This window comes from Zootermopsis nevadensis, unplaced genomic scaffold (genome assembly GCF_977971745.1).
Source record: "Zootermopsis nevadensis isolate Lab colony 2312 unplaced genomic scaffold, Znev_1.0 Znev_ptg000031l, whole genome shotgun sequence".
Taxonomy (NCBI): Eukaryota; Metazoa; Arthropoda; class Insecta; order Blattodea; family Termopsidae; genus Zootermopsis; species Zootermopsis nevadensis.
Genome location: NW_028259163.1, coordinates 7,006,550 through 7,028,205, shown reverse-complemented (window position 1 = coordinate 7,028,205; position 21,656 = coordinate 7,006,550). Strand labels below are relative to the sequence as shown.

At 38.3% G+C, this 21,656-nt stretch overlaps 3 protein-coding genes across 4 annotated transcripts in view; all 3 read left to right on the top strand.

Annotated features, from left to right (window-relative positions):
- LOC147872051 (eukaryotic translation initiation factor 4 gamma 1-like) overlaps positions 1-21,656 on the top strand; it is a 164,880-nt gene that overhangs the window by 19,841 nt on the left and 123,383 nt on the right. The window lies entirely within an intron of this gene.
- Positions 34-4,673, top strand: LOC147872059 (eukaryotic translation initiation factor 4 gamma 3-like). Its single transcript, XM_087359296.1, has 5 exons — positions 34-537; positions 1,132-1,269; positions 1,753-1,968; positions 2,542-2,606; positions 3,228-4,673. The coding sequence occupies exons 1-5, from the start codon at positions 418-420 to the stop codon at positions 3,691-3,693; spliced, it is 1,005 nt and encodes a 334-aa protein (XP_087215422.1). The 5' UTR covers positions 34-417; the 3' UTR covers positions 3,694-4,673.
- On the top strand, positions 14,459-19,634 carry LOC147872058 (uncharacterized). Of its 2 annotated transcripts, XM_087359299.1 has the most exons (8): positions 14,459-14,602; positions 15,201-15,273; positions 16,024-16,228; positions 16,922-17,016; positions 17,664-17,854; positions 18,113-18,256; positions 18,830-18,913; positions 19,470-19,634. In XM_087359299.1, exons 1-8 carry the CDS (start codon positions 14,576-14,578, stop codon positions 19,551-19,553), a joined length of 903 nt encoding a protein of 300 aa, XP_087215425.1. In that variant the 5' UTR covers positions 14,459-14,575; the 3' UTR covers positions 19,554-19,634. The 2 variants fall into 2 exon arrangements, with proteins under 2 accessions (XP_087215425.1, XP_087215424.1); XM_087359298.1 differs by lacking the exons at positions 18,830-18,913; positions 19,470-19,634 and having other exon boundaries at positions 18,113-18,526.

The window sequence follows — 21,656 nt, the reverse complement described above, 5'->3', positions numbered from 1 at the left end:
ATCGACGCCAAGGCAAAATTCTTTCGTTTCGGAGAGGAAATTACTGGGTCTAAGGTCACGGACACGAATACAGTCCTCGGTTCGAGTCCCTGTTAGGATGAAGATTTCTGTCTTCTGGGTTACTGCAGCAGAAGAAATGTTGTATTTTTTGTGAGAGGTGATGAACACAACACCTGGAGCCTAATTTCAGTCATGTACTGTTTAGGGCTTTATACATACAGGTCTCTTATTATCTGAGCTGTAGGAAGCATCGAGTAATGTATTAAATGCATGATTAAAGCCAGAAAATGGAAAAATTGTACGTAATACTGTGATCAAAACAACATTTAAGAGTGAACACTTTTGGTTAATGTTGTGTTGCTTTGGTGTCATTCACAGCAGCCTGCAGCAAGGCCAGCCACTGAAACTACAAACACCATGAGCACCAGGCCGGTCATTGAAATAAAACTCAATGAGGTGAAACTGGCGAGATGTGAAAACGCCTGGCGACCTGGGCGAAGGAAGCCGGCGACCAACGAGCAGGCTGCCCAGACTCAGGTATGTTCCTGGCATTCATTTAAGGACAGGATCCTGGAAACAGTCAATAATGCTGTATCTGCCCCAATGCAAGATGGCTGAAAGGAACAGTCCTGCGCTAAGTCTACTCTAACTAACTAGGTGGCTTATTGAAACTGAAGGTTCATCACCAAATTAAGGAACAGGCAAAATTGTAGGTCTATATTTTAATCTTGATGCTCTTAAAGATCAGACATTTCGATCTGAGAAGCTGCAAGCATTTCCGGAATTCGTCTCCTCCTAATTTCCTCATCACTTCTTATTGGAACTTTGCCACACTAAAAAATAAACTTTCTTTTTGCTTACTCTTTGATTTTAGAAGCAATGTTTACCTTTCCAAGTGTTTAATTGCATATAATGAGTATGCATTGTAATTATATTTCTCAATAGACATTGGCTTCTCATGACAACAGACTTCTTCTTCGGTGTAGACAAAACGCGGCTGGACGGCGCATGCAGAGCAACTGGCTCTAGGTTTTAATCATCTCTAAGAAGGCTTTAAGGAAGTAAAACATGTTTCACTTTATTTCTGTGTTTGCGTTCTGTCAGATGATGAGAGGGAACTTGATGTTGCAGGAGCTGTTAAAGAAGGCTCGCAGTTTGCTCAACAAACTCACGCCTGACAAGTTCGACAGACTTGTTTCCCAAGTCCAGGATCTGCCAATTGACAGCAGCGATCGCCTGAAGGGCGTCATCGACCTCATATTTGAAAAGGTGAGGCACCGGTCTTTAGCAGCTGATACATTCAGACAGAGACGTCATATTGATAGAAATTCCCTTCTTTTGTAACTTTGCAGCTCAATTTCTTAAATATTGAAGTTATCCTCAGTGTAGTATTGGAGACGCTAGGGGCAAGTGAAAATTATAATTGTTACTGTTCACTATGATAATAATCTTAAAAAGCAGTACGCTGATTGTTCTCTCTTTAAATTCACCTCCAAGCTTAGAATTTATCTGCTCTCATCTAAAAATGTTTATCTTATGCAAGAAAATTAAGGCTGTCATGAAATGTGTCTTGCATCTGACTGAGATTTTGAGTTTCTCAGGTTTAAGGGATAAAGATTTACTTTTGTTGAAGCTTCATTTAGGTGGCCATCATTTCATAAATTCAGTTTATGTAACGTATGCTCAACAGAGTTGTTTTTCATAAATATAACATGAGAGCAAAGTGATAATGTTGTGTGTTTTTATGTGCAGGCTGTTGATGAACCAAAGTTCACAGAGATTTATGCACGAATGTGCAAGGTTCTCTCCAGCATGAAAGTTCCGGCAGAGCGTGGGAACAATGGCGAACCAGAGGTCACCTTCAGGAAGTTGCTGCTAGGTCGATGCCGGGCAGAATTTGAAAAGAATCCTGAAGCAGGCATAAATCGAGAAGGCAGACAGAAAGAGATTGAGGAAACAGCAGACCCAGTAAGTGCTTCTCTAATGTCTTTGTCTACGGTCATATGTTACTACGCTTCTGTCCACTGATTGGGAATAGCTCCGTCTGCTTGATCGAATGGAATAGTTGTCTCCTCCCTTTTTGCTTGAAGATGAATATCTATCATTTGAAAAATTATTATTCAATATGTTGTTCAGGTTTTAAGACTTCTTGAAAGACAAGAAAGAGACATAATTGATAAAGACTGACATAAACTTAATTTAAATTATTATGATATAAATGGTACCTCAAGATGAAAAAACATTTTCCTAACTTCTTAGGTTAGTTTAACTTCCTATAATGAGCACTTAATGTACTCATTTTTTTCAAAATGTTGTAAACTCTCATAATAATGGACTCCGGCTGCACTCGACATTTCTCATTAGGTCATGGCGTTCTTTTGGGGGCATAAAGGCAGGGGGCTTCTTAACCGGCTGAGTATCGTGGACACAGACTTTGAAATGCAAACTTATATTTGTTGAAAGCGGTGCATTAAAGAAGGGCTCTTACAAGATACCATCAAAAAAGCGATTTCTAATCTTTTCTACTTATTTTTTCTGCAGGCAAAGAAAACCGAACTACAGCAGGAACTGCGAAGGATACGAATGAAATCAATAGGAAACATCAGGTAACTTACATTTTTCTTTGTGATTTTGAAGCTCTACATTTGATTCATCAGTGACTCTGAAAGTAGTGAACTTAAGAGTTGTGAATTAGGACAAGACACTGAGAGGAAATTTGAAATGTTAATGGGTTCTTGCCCTCCAGTATGCAAGTGTTCCACAAAATCCAGGACCAATTTCTAAATGTGCTTCATAATGCTGCTGCTTACATGATCACACACTATCATAAAGTCTCCACTTCCTCGATATTTCTTCTTCTTCTTCTTGGTATTTGCATCGTGAAATGGCACTGATGGCTTTCCTCCATACAGAATCAAATGCAAATTACATAAAAATAATTATTTAATTTGAAATTTTCAATATTCTGTCTCAGCTGTTTTATATTTATAAACAGATACAGATTTTTACAGGACCACGTACAGAAATATTATATTTCACCTCAAAAATATATATCACACACAAGACACTGATTAAATTCCATCTATTTAAACAAAAGTTCTCATTATTTTAAGGCACAAATCTTTCTGTACCTTGTAGAGGCAAAGAACCTCGTTTCTCTTCTGTTCTTTGGACTTTTACTATTGTCTTAACTCAACCCAAGTGACATATTCTTCACTATGTTACAGGTTTATTGGCGAGCTGCATAAAGCAGATATGCTCGCCACAAGCACCATGCAGCATTGCATCAAGCAGCTTCTTGCAAAAGGAGATGAGCATTGCTTGGAGTGCCTCTGCACTCTTCTGATGACGGTCGGCAAGGATTTGGAGAGCAAGAGCCAAGTATGTTTGTTTTCATTTTTTAATACTTTTAGTTTTAATTTGCAGTTCTCCTACCGTGTAATTTATTGCCTTCCTTTGGGCTCTATGATGACCACAGGTTTATACGGAAAGTACAATGCAAAAAGCAGTAAGTGTGTCCCTTTGATCTCACTGACTTTCTGGCTTCCATTTTGTAACATGCAAGTCTTCTTAATTGTTATACATTCTTTGCACAAAATCATAGCGAGAAGGCATTATGGGCTGGTCGCACCTTCTCGTCCATCTGTCTTTCCAGTCCATTCAATTCGAGAACCAATGGACAGACTAGGATGAAATTTGATATGGAGTTTGTGGTATTCTGCACGACCTCGCATAATCCTATTTTGAATATCCTCCTAGGTAGAAAGTCAGGTGCTGCAATCTGGTGGCCAAATTGGGAACTGTCACAGAAGGTGGATTCGATGCTTGAAAGTGCACATTGTAAAGAACGCGTGAGGATGTTGCATCTATTCTGATATGAAATACCTTTCTGAGCTCGCTGACAATATTCTGAATAGTGTTTCTGTGTGATAAATGATCACCGTGACATGTTCTTCTGAAATTCTTCATACTCTTCTACACTCTAACATGTTTCATATAAAGACGCCTCATGCCGTGACTTCAACGGGAATCTTGCTCAGTATTTTGTTACACTTTTACGTTTCCTCTCATCACCTCTGCTGAATCATGTCAGAATTCGCTCAGTCCTGACAGGACAAAGCAGGAATCTGATCGAAGGGTCATGTCTAGGCTCAGCCACCAAAAATCTCGGTTTATGCCTTAGTTTAGATGAGACACATACTTACGTTTTGTTCGAGACAGCAACCTTCAGCTCTCAATTTAAATTTACACGCGCCTTCCCACACAGCAAGTTCTATGTGAACTACATGAGTAGTGGCAGAATTTTCTAGTTTTATGTGTAGGCTTATAAGCGTAAGAAGTTAATTATGCCCATGAAATGTGACTTTAAATTTTTGTTTTCTTGCAGGATCTGTCTGAGTTCCTTCATACAATGAAGGAACTAACAAATAAGAAGGCGATGCTCTCTAGCAGAATAAAGTTTAAGATCGACTACGTCATCGACCTGAAGCAAAGCAACTGGGCTCCAAGGAATGGACGTTAGATGAGATTTTTTAAATAAATAAATTATTTAGTTTTTTTGTTAAATACTTCAGTATTTAAATAGTAAAATAGTTTAGTTCTTTGTAAAATAGTTCAATTGTTTATTTTTTGTTAAATAGTTTAGTATTTAAATAGTTAGACTGTTCATTTTTTTTTGTTAAATATCTGAATTGTTCACATTTGTTAAATAAATAAATAATTTAGTTTTTTTGTTAAATACTTCAGTATTTAAATAGTGAAATAGTTTAGTTCTTTGTAAAATAGTTCAATTGTTTATTTTTTGTTAAATAGTTAAATTATTTAATGTTTTCTGAATTGTTTCTAATTAATATATTTAAGAATATTAAATAAAAAACATGTTCATAAACTTTCCTGTTATTATTTTAGCAAAGTAATATTTCAACGAACTTGTCGCCCTCATTGCACTAGTGGTTAATGTCGTCGCCACTGGACCCAAGGTACGCGAGTTCAAACACTGCTGAGGTTGATGGAATTTTAAGGGGTGATAAAAATCCATAGAACAACTTCCTTCGGGAGGGAACTAAAGCCGGCGGTCCCATGCCGTAGATTTATGGCACAAAAAACAATGAACGAGATGTTTCCTAAGCAAAACTCCCTGGCCATTTCTCACACAAGTCTCTCCTGATTCCTATTAGATGGCTATAGCAGACAAAGATAAGGATTGAGTAGAAATTGTGCAGAGGCAGTGGGCTGGTCGCTCACTACTGACAAATGCACACTTCGAAAAGACCAGGAAGACAGAATATCCTATCTGCATTACTATCGAAGAAGCAGTGCAGATATATAAAACTATACACGGACTGAAAGATGACTCTACCGAGTACGAAGCACCATTAAACAAGAAGGAATGGTCTCATCCAGCGGAAAGAATAACTCTTGATGAAGTGAAAGACTTCAATAAATACACTGTGGAAATCTATATAGATGGAAGTAAACACCAGGAAAGGTGAGCGCTGCCGCTGTTATCTTCAAAAATGGAGAACTAATTCATAGCTTAAAAACCAAGTTACCCGATCATTGCTCAAACAATCAAGCTGAGCAGATCGGAATTCTAGAGGCCTTGGATGCAGTAACAACTTTAAGGGAAATCAGCATTGAGGAAAGAATAGTAGCGGTGTACACAGATAGTCCAGTTTCTCTCGATCTACTAAAAAACAACTTCAAACATGGCTTTGTAATATCTGAGATAAGAAATAGATTAAGGAATCTCAAAGATCAAAATTGGACTATTCATTTTGGGTGGATCAAAGCACACATCGGAATTTTCGGTAATGAAAAAGCAGACAGATTAGCGAAGGCAGCAGCAGAAGATGGTGGAAATGTAGTATATGCAAAGAAGCCTAAAAGTACAATTATTAAAGAAACAAAGGAAGAAGGGATTATAAAATGGCAAAATGAGTGGAGCGCCACCAATAAAGGAGCAGCGTGCAAGAAATTATTCCCGTCAGTGTGACAAACAATGAAGCTAAATATTGAAATAATTCCTGAACTGGCAGCAATGACGACTGGACATGGCAAAAACAAATCATATCTACACAGGTTTGGAATCATTGACGATCCAACATGCTCATGCCTGAAAGCAGCACAAACAGTGGATCACCTCATCTATGACTGCGAAAAACTACAACAACCAAGGCGGAACTTAATAGATGCAATAGTCAAGAATGGTGGCACGTGGCCAGTGTTGCATGAAGTAATTGTTCAGAAATGTTTAGGTCATTTTAATAAATTCATTAAATCCATTGATTATAATACAGTTTTGCATAGGAACATAGGTGCAAACGGTGGCAATGGATCATGATATTAGAGTTGTATACTCTATTGAAGTGTTTTATATTAATGCATGTAATAGTGCAATCTTGTAATGGGGCATGCTGAATAAATGTAAATAAAAAAAGACAGAATACTTTAACTTGGTATCGCAAATACACGAGTGTGTGTACTGAAATATTTAGCAATAATATTCTGGTGTGGGGGAACATTTTTTATTTCAACATTCTCAAGATAACAGATGATCGCTGCTACTTGCACTACATGACTGAAACTCTGAATACATGCTCTTGTTGGAGATCCAAAACAACCCGAAAGGCTCAAAATATTCATCACTTTTCGCTTATGTAAGACATGTTTAATTTGGCCCACAGTTTAACAACGCACTCCTCTGCATCTGTCTTATTACCAGTCATATTTCGTTCTATGTAGGTTTTGAGGTTATGACGATGCAAGCAATTTTTACTTTTTATTTTATCATACAGGTACGAAAACCTAGCTCTGTTCTGCTAACTTCTCACTGGAGTCGGCTTGCATGTTTATAAATATAAACAATTAGTCCTCTTTAATGACCGAAATAAAATAATGATTATCTGGCTTGCCACTTTGAAACGCAAGATCTAAAGTCACAACACTAATAAATATTTCACTTACGCTTACAGCATCATCATGGTACTACAGACTAATTATTCCGTGCTGACATCAAAGACACAAGTTATTTGAATACGCAAAATCAAATTAAGACTGCATAATAGTCACCTCATTTAAAAGACGCATCCAATGTTTGATAGAGATTTATTTAACGTGTTTTATTCACGGCACTCCCAGTATCGAAGAACATATACTCATAGCTGAGTAGGTAGCACACACAAAGCACGTTAACTTTGTTAATTGAAGTATCATTACGCAACTCTCTAACACATAAACGGAACAGACCTAGTGACACCTACAAACACAATCTGCTTTAAAAATAAAGAATTCAGAGTTCTACAGTGTAAACAGCGATTATTTACTTCAAAAACATTAACCCTTGTAATGGCTGAGTTGTCTTCTTTGATTTACCACTGAATGTTCAAATATTATTTAGGCGACTTTAAGCTAAAAAAATTGAGTATCTTATTGATGCTGATGTGGCTACAAAACAATCGCACGAGAAAAATGCAAATGAAAATATTAAAATATTGTGAACATAAGAAACGTATAAGAAAAAGAAAGGTCTTTACCATTCTTTTAAATAAAAAGATGGTTGACCTCAACAGGAACTGAAGAAGAAGTGAATTGTACCAAAATCACCCACAAACTGCAATTTTCATAAACACAACTGCAGTGACGGTGGAAGACCATTTGAAGTTTGTGGAAACTAGATAAAAATGTTATTCAATGTTTTTTAGAAAAACTATTGTCAAGAAGAAAATTCATGGAGAAACTAAAAACATTAAAATATGGGAGACATTACCAACCTATATAAAACCCTGAGAGTGAATATAAGGAACACAATATGTACACTGGGAACTTTTGTTTTGCAATATCATTTTTACCCATGGTTAACAGCTTGCAACAATCTGAGAGAAACTGATTTGCTGGCCATAATTGATCTTCCAAAAATGTTGAAATGTTTTGGATTTCGGGGGCCTTTAACAAACTTATGACTTACATGCTTCACGAAAAGAAAAGAAAAACACGAATCTTACGCCAAACATGTACAGTACACGCAGGTCATTCTTTATTTAAATCTCCAAAGAAATTATGAGCTTCTGGAGATCCAACTTACATTTAGTAGTTCAGAATATAATAAAGGAGTTTATAAAAATTAAGAAATATTGAAATGGGTGACATGACTTGTCTGCTGCCAGTTCAAGAACTACCATTTAGAGGTCAAGAATTATCTGAGTTGCCCCTTGACAGAAGTAATTGTAAAGAATATTTCGAACATTATGAACCTCTGCTGAATGACCTTTTGCTAAGGCACATCTCTGGCCATTGAAAATAATTTGTTAAAAGCCCTCCATGAAGTGTTGCTAGTTGACATTTCAAGACAAATTCAAGAACCACCTAATATTGGATGAAACTTCTGATTTTCATTTTGTCATGAGGTACATTCATGATAGTAACAGGTCTTTCTGCTCAAACCCTTTCTCTCTGTGTTCGCAAATTCTTACATTTTGGTTCATACATTACAGACAGGTCTGGGTATAGATTTTATTCACAAAATAAGAGAAATTCAAAGTCACGTGCAAAATGAACATGACACACTTCTCAATTTTCTAACAAAAACCAGGGAAATGAAGAAGGCAAAACCTGACACAGAAAATTCTGCAGAAGAGAAGTACAGAAAACTTTTCTACAAAATTACTGCTACTACATAAGTGAGAAATTTTACATACATAAGTTTAAGGCTGCCTTTCCTGAACAGCATACACAAAAACTGCCCGTGTATTTTTTACATTCTATTCTTCATGAAAACCTTGACACTAACAGTAGTCCGAGCTACTGATATTGTTGAAAATAAGCCATAGCACTGAACGGGGCAAACCAAAAAATTAAGCAGACATCACACAAAATATCATTGCTGGGTAAAAACTCAGAGCACTGAGAAATAAACAGTCCATTCTTCTCTGTCATTCCAGCGCATGGCGCATGACGGCACAAACCTTGTGTTTTGAGTCACTAAATTCAGTAACCGATACTGAGACGAGAACAAAAATATGATCTGAGACTGTTGAAACCATAAGTATTGCAACTGTGTTTGTCGGCATAACTGTAAGTGGTTACACAGGCGGTTGAAATTAACGGATAATGAAAAATATTAAGAACTGATGATTTCAACAGAATAAAACTAATGAAAAGACACAGACATTTTTAAGATAACTGGAACTGAAACAAATGAGAGGCCTCTGAAACAACCAAGATGTTCTTGAAAGGACATCAGACACAGTATGGAAGAGACTGGAATAATGTTTACATATTTCTCAATGTGAGATTACAGACTGCAGTGCACTTTTATGCAACACTACAAAGGTGAAATGATGTACAGAAATTAGAGGAACAGAGTTTAAGTATGTGAAATTTGAGGTTCTAACAGCATTTTGAATATGTTGATGCCAGAAAATGCTGTGAGAACTTGTAGGGAGACATAAGTTCCTATGAAGCATTTACTCCCACCATTGTCAGGGCTGATGATGTAGGCAGTAGTTTCTCTTAAGTGTAAGCAGTTACATGGCTTAACACTCTAGAATACCAACATCCACACGGAGTTCCACTGTCAGGACACACATGAAATTGTAGAAATATTGGTTAACGGATGACGTGAGTATCTCACCTGGTCTTTGAGTGGTGGAGCATGAGGTTAAACGTTTGGGTGTAGAAGCAAATGGGTCACTTGATTCTTGCACCATTCAATTCGCATTCTGTTCACTAAAAGAAGAAAAACAAAATAACACCAGCAGTCAGTTCCATGCAACAGTTTGTTCAACAAACACATTCACACTTCTTATGGAGTGTTCTCACTACGATAACTCAACTCAAGTTTGAAGCAACTGTTCTTGAACTTGGCACTTCACATTCAACTGAAATATCCACCTCTTTCAGGTTGTGTTAAGTCGTGCAACTACAGTCTTTTCTGACTCACTGCTACTCACACCTGAGGCCATTTCACCTGCTTCAGTAGGAAAAGTCGATCTGGAATATAATTTAATGATGAACTCAGCAACCAAGAGTTGGTTCTGTGAGACTACCAGGAAGTTTCAAGTCCGGTGTGACCTGGTTTGGTTCAGTTTAAATTGCTTCAGAGCGAACACTCCCCAGATACTAAACACCAATCACAACTGAGTTTCAAGAAAGAAAATGGAACACAAGAATCTAACAAAATATACGTGGCAATACAGAAGTTCCCTGGTCTTTTATTCACTCCCTTAGTTCACTGTAGTTTTTGACAACACTTAATAAGACTTTGGGTAAACTGCTCAACTTCTTCCTGGCTGCATTCGAACCGCGAGCTCTCCCAGTGAGGGAGGGTTTGCAGAATTATATTTATCAGTGCACTGATGTGACCCTCCACATGGCTGGTTAATATTTCTGTTATGGGCACTGTCAAATGATTACTGCAACAATTTTATAGGATTAAGGTAGAACACGAGTCAGGAAACCAGGAACTGGCCCATTATCACAGAATACCACTGTAGTCAACACAGAACTAGAACATCGGTACACCGCTGATGATCACAACACACACTGGGCCAGCGGAACAACAGCATACAAGCAAACACTAAACATATATTACAATAAGAAATAATAAATGGCCACCCCATAATAATAAATGTTTAATGCTCCATGTAAAGCTGGTCCCAAGTTTACTTTTAGTATTGATAAAGGAGAAACACCAGAACCACATTTCACACGGCAACAATAGATTTTATACAATCCACAGACCATCCCATATTTTAAATTATTGATTTTAATTCTGTATCGTTTTTATTCTAATACTGCAACGTTCTGCATTACTGTTATTATCGTGAAGGGAAGCAACTGCCTGTCTGGAAATGCGTCCCATAGAAACCTGATCTTACAGCCCACAAATAATGCGAAGCAACGGACACAATTAATCTAGTGTCTGAGTGAACGAAATATCTCTGAGAAGAGTGTTCTGTGTCATTTTGCCCACCATAAATCCTACATGGACTGTCTTGGGTTTCAACCCGGGCTCCCACATTGAGAACTCGGCAACTAACCACATGAGCTGTGGACTTTTTCTAAGGTCAGTTGATGAATACAGCCTGCCATGATGGAATTAAACTTTTGGGAATAAATTCAAGGTTGCAAATATTACCTAATTGTGTCTTTAATCTTAATCTAAAATGTAATGTAATATTATGTATGATCTTGAGCTTTCATGGCGACTGTGTACAATAAAATCCTTTCGGGCTATCAGCCGCATCAACTGGTTAAAACATGAGGAGACTGTTTCGAGGTCCATCTCTGTCCTCATCCTCAGGGTAATGAACTGTTTGGGGCTCTCAGCAGGTATATATATGACACGGTTGAGAGCCCCAACCACTTCATTACCCTGAGGATGAGGACAGATGTGGACCTCGAAACGTTGTTCTCCTCATGTTTTAACCAGTTGATGCGGCTGATAGCCCGAAAGGATTTTATTGTACACAGTCGCCATGAAAGCTCAAGATCATACATTAAATACCGTTTCAAGATTAAACATCGTAATTCTAGGCAAAACTTGCACTGATTACACGGCCACAGGAATCGGGGAGTCTAAAATGTCAAATTTCGTAAACTGGGAGTAAAGTAGATCGTAATGCTAATTCACTTTATTGATAGAGCTACCAAAACCGGCTGAACTTCTTTATTGCCCCGAGAGATGGCTCAGCGAGTATGAACCCCTCTCTCCTCGACTACTAACGCTCATAGTACCAAGACTACTCCATAGAGTGCATCCGCTACCGCAAATAATATTGATTTTATTTTGGCCTGCGTGAAAGAACGCTGTATAGAACACAGATTTTAAGATCACGAATGAAATGAGGCAGTGAAATTTATTTTACCCATTACTTTTACGAGCTGCATACGAACCTGTCCCTCTGATCCAGTCACCAAATCAGCCAACATTTCTTCATTAAATCTGGCGTGAACAGAGTGCACTGGAAGCCTTTTTAAGGAGTAATTAGATTTGTGTCAGCCCAGCGGAATTCGGCATAGAATTCACAATATTCTTTATTAAAATTTCTAAAAAAAGAGATTCTAGAACGAACTGTGGATTAATATAAGCCACAAAATACAACTATAAAATTGTCAAGTCCAAATTGTAGGCATGTATGAAAAATATAATACCCACCTATCATATTGGCCAACATAGACATATGCTTATTTTGCATGCATCGCGTTAAAGAACAAATGAGCGTAAGAACAAGTCATTTGTTTTTTATCTTTGATTGCGCTTAGTCCAGCTTAGGTCGTTGCAAATATTCCGTCCCAGTCAGAGGCCACGCCCAACATTTCGGAACAATTTCTTATTCTCACGGCCTGGAATTGTTAGCCCCGCGTCGACCCAAAGGTCGGAGAATCACCCCTTGTCGGCTGTCCGCAAATGCTTATTCGAAAACTCCGTATCTGGCGGCCATAATCTATCATGATCCTGGTTTTGTGTGGACTACGGGGCGAAGTTATCCAAGCGATTTTCAGTTCGAATCTCGTACATCGACACAATCCCCACCTTGTCGAAGGCAAATTCCTCAGCAGTTCCTAAAATCCATTTACACATTAAACCTGTCCCATTCACAATTCATAACAAACTTAGCATCCGCCATTTAAAGCCGCCTGTGAGATTAATGAAACTCTGTGGCACCAAAATCTAAAAGAAAAATCGATCCAATTCCTGCCCCCCCTTAAAACACGCCCAAAATATCCGTTTCATCCAATCGCAGTAGACTAACATGTTGGTATCGGCTACCCCCAGTTTTCTGGTTCTTCTCAGTTACTTTAAAGCAAGCACAGAATGTACTCTCGCGATTTATCATTCATAAACATCCTGGCATATTTAATTAATGGATACGCAACATTATCAGTTGATAGAGCGTTGAAGGAACAAGAATGAAACACCATCTTCTCAGTCATGGTGAACGCCTTCTAACTGGTTTACCCATCAAACTACGTGTATCTCAGCCCTCAAAACAGTGAAGGAGGCCGTGGGGGTAGAAACTTCGAAGTCCTCCCTCTGTAGGCCTCATCTCCGCCTGGACCAGCTTAATTTCTCGATTTCGCACGCACAGTTCACGCTGAGGCGAAAAATCCAATTGTCGGCAGTTGGTAGTCAGTCCAGTGCTTTAAAAACATTCGAGTGCACAAGAACTTGTCAGTGGGGCGCATTTTCATACACCTTTTATTCTTATGCACCAAACTACGTGCTTTATTCAGCCGCCGGTCGAATGCGGTAAATTACATTACCACAAAAACGTTTCCGATATTTGGGTAACCCTACAAATTGTACAGCACTTTACTTTTGAGACATCCGGTGGCATCCGTGTTAGTCGACAGTAATACAGAATTAAGCTAGGATTTATCAATGGATTTGATGCTCCTGTGCTACGCCTACTGAAAATGCGTCGTTAAATAAACCACGAATAAATGAAAAATCATTAACTACTATAACCACACAGAATCAGCAGATTAATTTGGAGACACCCGGTAGCTTATGGGCCTCATCAGTAAACGTGCGTCGTTTAATACGCCCGTAAAAATGACCGCAGAAACCAACGACCTAATAGAGACTCGAACCGAGGACTGTGTATTCGTGTCCGTGACCTTAGACCCGGTAATTTCCTCTCCGGAACGAAAGAATTTTGCCTTGGCGTCGATTTCTTCTCGTGGGTGCTTTCCCGTCAACAGGAACCATCTTTGTCGGGTCTCGAACTCGGTGTCGAGGCCTTCGTTTCCGAAATCTCCTCTTCGAAGCAAAAAACTCTTCTTCTGTCTCGCTTAGTTTCCGAGCTACAGGAACCGCCCCTGAAGGAAATCGAACCCAGGACACTTTTCCCCAGAGTTCTGACCTTCCTGCGTTCTCTCATTAGTCAAAATGAATAATCGGGATTCGAAGGAAGGAAACACTTTTCCTCGCCAAGGGGCGATGGGTGCAACAGTGCCCGGGCCCCCCAAAAATCGTCTTTAAAATTAAACAAGTATAATAAAATACAACGATAATTTTAAACAAGGGCAAATTAAATTACAAAATTTACTTCAAGCCTCTTTTCATCACCTTTAAATTTATTTCGTTTTACACAGAAAGTATTTAATATTAATTATTGACTTCGTATATTTAGGATGGAATGTAACCAAATTATAACTTGTAGTAATTAAAATTTGTATTTCTTTAACTACAAATAATGTGTAAACACGAAACGCAGTCGTTCTTATAAAATACGAAAACCTGCGCGAGAAAGATTGGAATTCGTAAAGCACACCTGTGACGCAGACGTGCAACAGTCTCGATTGGCAGGCCATAAGGTTCATTTTTCATTTCTTATGCACGCCTGAATGAACCGAATTGCACTCCCTCTACTGACTGTTGCGTCACAGGTTATGTAGGTATAAATAGCAGTCCACACCCCCCCACTACTCTACTCAGTGGTTGGTTGGCTCTCCTCAGTGTGAAACGAATGGTGGTGTGAGCAGCTTGTAGAACAAGATAATTCTATATATAGTGAAAATCTTACTTGCAACCTGTTTCATTTTTTATTCAAATCTTGCTGCCTGCGACATGGAGGTCTCCAGCTCTTCACAATGGGTGAGTCAAGGGTTTCCTACTTATTAATAATATTATTATTTCGTTATCTTGAGGGATTGTATGTCATTCTTAAGAATTCAAATGCTAGCAGCAACACACGTCCGCCATCATCAACAAAGTTACTTGAATTCCGGCTAAGCTAAACAGCTGATAGGGACCTATGACTGGGTCACTTGTCACATTCAGACATTGTTAAAGGTTGTTTTCGGTCTTAATTTTTTCGTCTAGAGGAAAGTTATTGTTGAGTGAACAGCTTAATTTCTCAGGATCGTTGTTTTGTATTACAGATTAATCATAAACTGACTTGTATATTGCAATTAAAGCTTTGAAACGTTTCCTAACATGCTAATTTTAAAGGTAAATCATTGATTAAAAGGAAGCCCTCGTTATCTGACACAGCCTTAATTTCTGTTCATATAAATGAAGTCTTCTTAATATCTTCTGTTAGAAACGAAAATCAATTGCAGTGCAGCACAAACAGCCAAGGCACCTGCGTTTTGTGTGTGACTGGGACAACAATTTCATAATAAATATTAACTTCATGAAGTTGTAGAGAATTCTTGGACTATAAAATAACTCATTTTGTGTCTGTCCTCAGGTAAACCCTGCTGAAATGCATATGAGGGAGCTGAAGAGCCTTCAAAATAACATTGGATGGCTGGCAGCAGACAGTAAGTGTCGTTTAATTCTGTGCATGCAGTAAATTGTGGAGTATAATCTCATCAGTATGATGTTCTGTCAATTATGATGCTTATGCATCTTTCTAGATGTCCAGATATGCTCCCCATAATATCATTATTTCATTATTTTAAGTGATGTTAGCAAAGGGAAAACAAAAAGTGTTAAATAGACTGTAATAAGAATTCTCCAAATAAAATCAATTTTGGTTTATTATAGTCACTGTCAGACATTTTAAATTTGCTGGACTTGAAAGAATCATTTTCTAGTGTTGAATTATGTACTTTTACTTTGCTCTCTGAGAGTTGAGACCAAGAATACTTAATTTTGTGTCCACGTGTCAGAAGCGAGCTTATTTCTTGGGCCTCAGTCTCTAGTGACGAGGAAGAGATCTGTCTGATGGGTCCCCCAGGGTAGACACAATTCCCTCTTTCGGCAAGACTCAATCAGAGCCAGCCTGTTTAACGACGTCCTCGTTGAGATGAAAACACAAAACTGTGCGTCTCTTATTCACAATTCACATATTCTCTGTTATACTGATGTTACTGAAACCTCGCTCCTTCTTTACACACAACCACATTCAGATACGTCAACAGCGCATTTTATTACTTATGCTTCATAAGTCTGTAACTATTCAGTAAAAAAAGGGTCAGGTACACTGGAGATAGCCATGTTTCTTTATATAATGTTGGCCATATTCTGATTATCATAATTTTTATACATGGATTCCATCATTCTTTCAGGAAAAACTCAGGAACACCAGCAGCTGCAAGTTACAGGGCAGCCAGAGAAGATCGAAGGGAAGAGGAAGGCGAAAAGGTGCCAAAAAACACCAAAGTGCGCAAAGATAAAGAGGCCGCCTAACGCCTTCATGATCTTCTCAAATGAATGGAGAAAAGAACTGGCTGCCCTGTACCCTGCAGACAGCAACAATCAGATCAGCGTGAGGTAAGTTGTAATACAAAATGTACTTCAGGACAATTACGTGTTAATAATTTAATGTGCAGAGCATTCGTGAATGACAGATTGTCTTCAAAGATATTCGAATTCAGCGGACATGTATGATCATTGAACGTACGTGAACGATGATAAACATGGCGACGGTGCGAACCTGTAAAATTATATGTGAGAAATTTCTCGTGTTCAGAACGCGCACTTAGAAATTTGTACTTCTATTTCGTGACGACACTGATAATTGCGGTGACGATAAACTATGAAACCTTATAATTAAAAAAATATTGGCTCTTGCAAGATTCGATTCACAAAGTCAGCACTTTAAGCTGAAGGCTAATTTGCTTTCCATTGCTGGATTATAAATTTATATTTACCTTATTATAAAATGAACACAGGATATTTAGGGCAGTAGAGAAGTAGAATTCATAAGTCCGCCCGGAACTATTCTTTTACTGTAAAAGTGCAAAGATCCAAAATTGACAGAGAAAGCATGAGGTGAATTTGAAATTGGATATCTTATTTCCCTTTGCTGAAAATGTTCTGATCGTCGAGAACAGGTGAAACATTTTGCACGCCGTCATACGCCACTGCCTTTGCCTTTACCCAGCTGCAGCCCTTGGATGATGGTCCTCCGGTGCGTCCTACAAACTGCCTGTGTTCTTACAACTTCTGCTTTTCTATTTGCAGACTTGGATGTATGTGGAAGGCACTAAAAGGTGTGCAGGACGATTATTTTGACCGCGCGCGACAGGCGGCCGCGGAGCATAAGAAGAAATATCCCGGTAAGTAATTAATTCTCTTTTAACCTCAAAAAGCAGCAAGAAGCTTCCAAAAAATGTACCCGAGAATTACGAGGAAAATCACAGATTCAGATTTATTTGGGATTGACTGCTAGCGATTTTAAGTAAGAGAACTTTTCACGAGACTTTACTTTTAGCAACATATTTTAAGATTTGAGTCGATCAGAGCTGGAGTGGCAAAAGTCAACAAAAGCACAGAAGGCGTATTTTTTTCCTTATATTTCGAGTTCATTTCCTCCCAAGTCTACACTGTATCAAAATCCAGAATTTAATCATCATCCTCAGCCTCACCACCACGAAAACTCATCAAAGTCTTAAAGTGACTTCAACCTCGACACTGAGGCAGTACTTTACCCGGAAGACCTCCCTTTGATGCCACTTCAGTGTCATTAATTTTTGCTTCGTTTTAACAATCGCAATAGAAATATTAATTTTGTATTATCAGGAGCTTTCACGGCGACTAATTCGATGCCAACGTTTCGAAGAAAGATGCATTGTTCTGTTCCTGTCTTTCTGTAATATATGATTTATGAATGTCGCTGATTTTCCTTCTCTGATGTCAAATCACGAGATCACAAGCGACCGTTAACGGAATGCTGTGACCTGAATGTCATTCTTTCCGATTTCAGGTTACATCTACATCCCAAATGAGGTCCGCAAACAAAAGCGCCTCCGGGAGGAGACCCGTGATAGGAAGTTGAGACGCCAGTCAGGGAAGCGACGCTCCACCACCGCGCAGAACAGCAGCGCCCTTCCCCTCCCTATCCAGGAACATCAATGGGGAGGATTCCCAGCCACACAAGACGTCCTATCATCAGAGGTGAGTCGTCGTCGTCATTACTATTTGGACGAACTCACTCGCCTGCCATCTGCCGTCAGGTTGAAGCCTGTAATTTATATAAAAGTCCACACAACTAGAATAAGTCCAGTGTCTTTCACCTTGAGCTTCGTCACAAATTCCTTCACAACCTGCATCCTAAGAGATCGCGTGCCACGAGATATTCGCTGTACGTGTTTCCATACTTGTTACCCATAATTCCAATTGCAGTTCTGATCCAAATGTTTACTTCCTTTCCAGATTTCTGACGCAACAATAAATCCAAGTGCAATTAGTGACATGGCATTTCAAGAAATTCTGAAAGAGCTTAATTTGTCTCCTGAATATTGCCCACCCAACAACTATCTTGGATTCCCAGCCACACAAGGCGTCGCTTCGTCAGAGGTAAGTCGTCGTTATTACTATTTGGACGAACTCACTCGCCTGCCATCTGTCGCTTTCACATGGAAAACGAACAAGCGTGGAATGTCAGAGGCGAAAGATGACCAGAGTAAACTCCCGATTGCCGCTGTTTGTAAGAGCGCATTGCAGTGGATTTTATTTAGGAGATTCCACTATTTAAATCCCTGAAACTCTGCTCTACGTTTTAAACATTAATTTATCTGTTTTCTGTTTCTTTAAAAATAAACTGGCTGTGGACAGGAAATATATGTTACAAAAAGTTTATATTTATAAGGACGTTAATTATGCACACTCACCATTTTTCTTGACCTACGAGAATTACGTCATTTCCTACTTGAGCACTGAAATCTCCTATAATTAAACTTTTACTCCTGTTAGCCATTTCTGTTGGGTTTACATCAAAATCCTCTGTCACATTTTCACCAGATCCCATTTGGAAAGCGTGCATCTGCAAAATATCCACATTAATTTCCATCGTACTATTATATCGCATGTCGTATCAATACTTTGTTTCATTGGTTGCAGCCCACTGATCCACCACTTTCTGAATTTCAGGAACAAAACAGAAGCAGCGAATATGAACTGCCATTTGACGAATGGTTACTGGACGCTGACCTTCAGCAGTTCATTAATGATGAGGTTAGTGACAACTCTCCTTTGGATTACAACAATTACGTGGGCCGAACACTGATTCGTGAAAGCATTTGACCTATTTCCAGCCCTCCTGAAAGTAAAGTAAAGTTTGTCCCACTGTGCGCCATGTAGGCGTTTTGAGTGAGAGGGGGTATAGCTCCTCTCTTCCTTGACCTTGGCACTAGATGGGGGGCTTTACCCCCGGGAAAGGACCCCGGTACCCATTGTAGAGGAGGCTGGGTGGGCCCCAGAGCCAGTCTGGACGCAGAGGCTAGAGGAAAAATCCTCTGCCCCTGTCGGGGATCGAACCCCGGCAGCTAGTCACTATACTGACTGAGCTATCCCGGCTCATAGCCCTCCAGAAGTTACCCCAAAAACTGCTGAATCAGGTTGAAGCCTGTAATTTATATAAAAGTCCACGCAACTAGAATAAGCCCAGTGTCTTTCACCGTGAGCTTCGTCACAAATTCCTTCACAAGTTGCACCCTTAGAGATGTGTTTCTATACTTGTTACCCATTGTTTCAGTTGCTATTCTGATACAAATGTTCATTTCCTTTCCAGATCCCAGAAATGAACAATGAGCAATATGCCCCCATTTGGGAAGATATCCTGAATATTCTGAATTCAGAAGATTTTAGTATTTAAATACTTTGATTCTTTTTAGAAAATATGTTACAAAGTTTTTTTGTTAAATCGTTTTAGTTAAATAGTTAAATCGTTTTAGTTAAATAGTTTAATCGTTTTTGTTAAATAGTTCAATTATTAATTTTTTGTAAAATAGTTGTTTTTAAATAGTTAAATTGTTCAGTTTTTGTTAAATAGTTAAATTATTAATTTTTTGTAAAATAGTTGTTTTTAAGTAGTTAAATTGTTCAGTTTTTGTTAAATAGTTAAATTATTAATTTTTTGTAAAACAGTTGTTATTAAATAGTTAAATTCTTTAGATTTTGTTAAACACTTAAATTATTAAATAGTTTCTAATTAAATATGAATTATATATTTAAGGATATTAAATAAAAAACATGTTCATAAAATTCTCTGTTGTTATTTTGGCAAAGTAATATTTCAACGAACTTGTCGCCCTCATTGCACTAGTGGTTAATGTGGTCACCACTGGACTCAAGATACGCGGGTTCAAATCCGGCCAAGGTCGGTGGATTTTTAAAGGGTGATAAAAATCCATAGCACAACTTCCTTCGGAGGGGAATTAAAGCCGGCGGTCCCATGCCTTAGATTTAGGGCACGAAAAAGCATGAACGAGATGTTTCGTAAGCAAAACTCGCTGGCCACATATCTCCTGATTCCTACTAGATGGCTCTAGCAGACAAAAATAAGGACTGATTAGAAATTGTGTGGAGGCAGTGGGCTGGTCACTCACTACTGGCAAATGCACACTTCGAAAAGACCAGGAAGACAGAATACTTTAACTTGGTACCACAAAACACGAGTATGTGTACTGAAACAATTAGTAACAATATTCTGATGTGGGGGAACATTTTTTATTCCAACATTCTCAAGGTAACAAATCATCGCTGCTACTTACACTACATGACTGAAACTTCGGGCTCTGAATGCATGTTCTTGTAGGAGATCCAAAACAACCCAGAAGGCTCAAAATTTTAATCACTTTTCGCTTATGTAAGACATGCTTAATTTGGCCCACAGTTTAACAACGCACTCCTCTGCATTTGTCTTATTACCAGACATATTTCGTTCTATGTAGGATTTGAGGTTGTGATGATGCAAGCAATTTTTACTTTTTATTTTATCATACAAGTATCAAAACCTAGCTCAGTGTTCTGCCAACATCTCTCTGGAGTCAGCTTGATTGTGTATAAATATAAACAATTAGTCCTATTTAATGACCGTAATATAAAATAATGATTTTCTGGCTTGCCACTTTGAAACGCAAGATCTAAATTCACAACACTTACAGCATCATCATGGTACTACAAACTAATTATTCCGTGCTGACATCAAAGACACAAGTTATTTGAATACGCAAAATCAAATTAACACGCTCTGGCATTGCATAATGCAAATAAAAATATTAAAAAATTGTGAATATAAGAAAAAGAAAGGTCTTTACCATTCTCTTAAACACAACAAAGGTTGACCTCAACATGAACTGAAGAAGAGGTGAACTGTACCAAAATCACTCACAAACTGGAATTATCATAAACACAATTGCAGTGATGTAAGTTTACGTGTTTATAAACACTGGAAGACCATTTGAAGTTTGTGGAAAATAGATAAAAATGTTATTCAATGTCTTTTAGAAAAACTATTGTCAAGAAGAAAATTCATGGAGAAACTAAAAACATTAAAACATGGGAGACATTACCAACCTATATAAAACCCTAAGAGCGAATGAATATAAGGAACACAATATGTACACTGGGAACTTTTGTTTTGCAATATCATTTTTACCCGTGGTTAACAGCTTGCAACAATCTGAGAGAAACTGATTTGCTGGTCATAATTGATCTTCCAAAAATGTTTAAATGTTTTGGATTTCGGGGGCCTTTAACAAACTTATGACTTACATGCTTCACGAAAAGAAAAGAAAAACACGAATCTTACGCCAAACATGTACAGTACATGCAGGTCATTCTTTATTTAAGTCTCCAAAGAAATTATGAGCTTCTGGAGATCCAACTTGCATTTAGTAGTTCAGAATATAATAAAGGAATTTATAAAAATTAAGAAATATTGAAATGGGTGACATGACTTGTCTGCTGCCAGTTC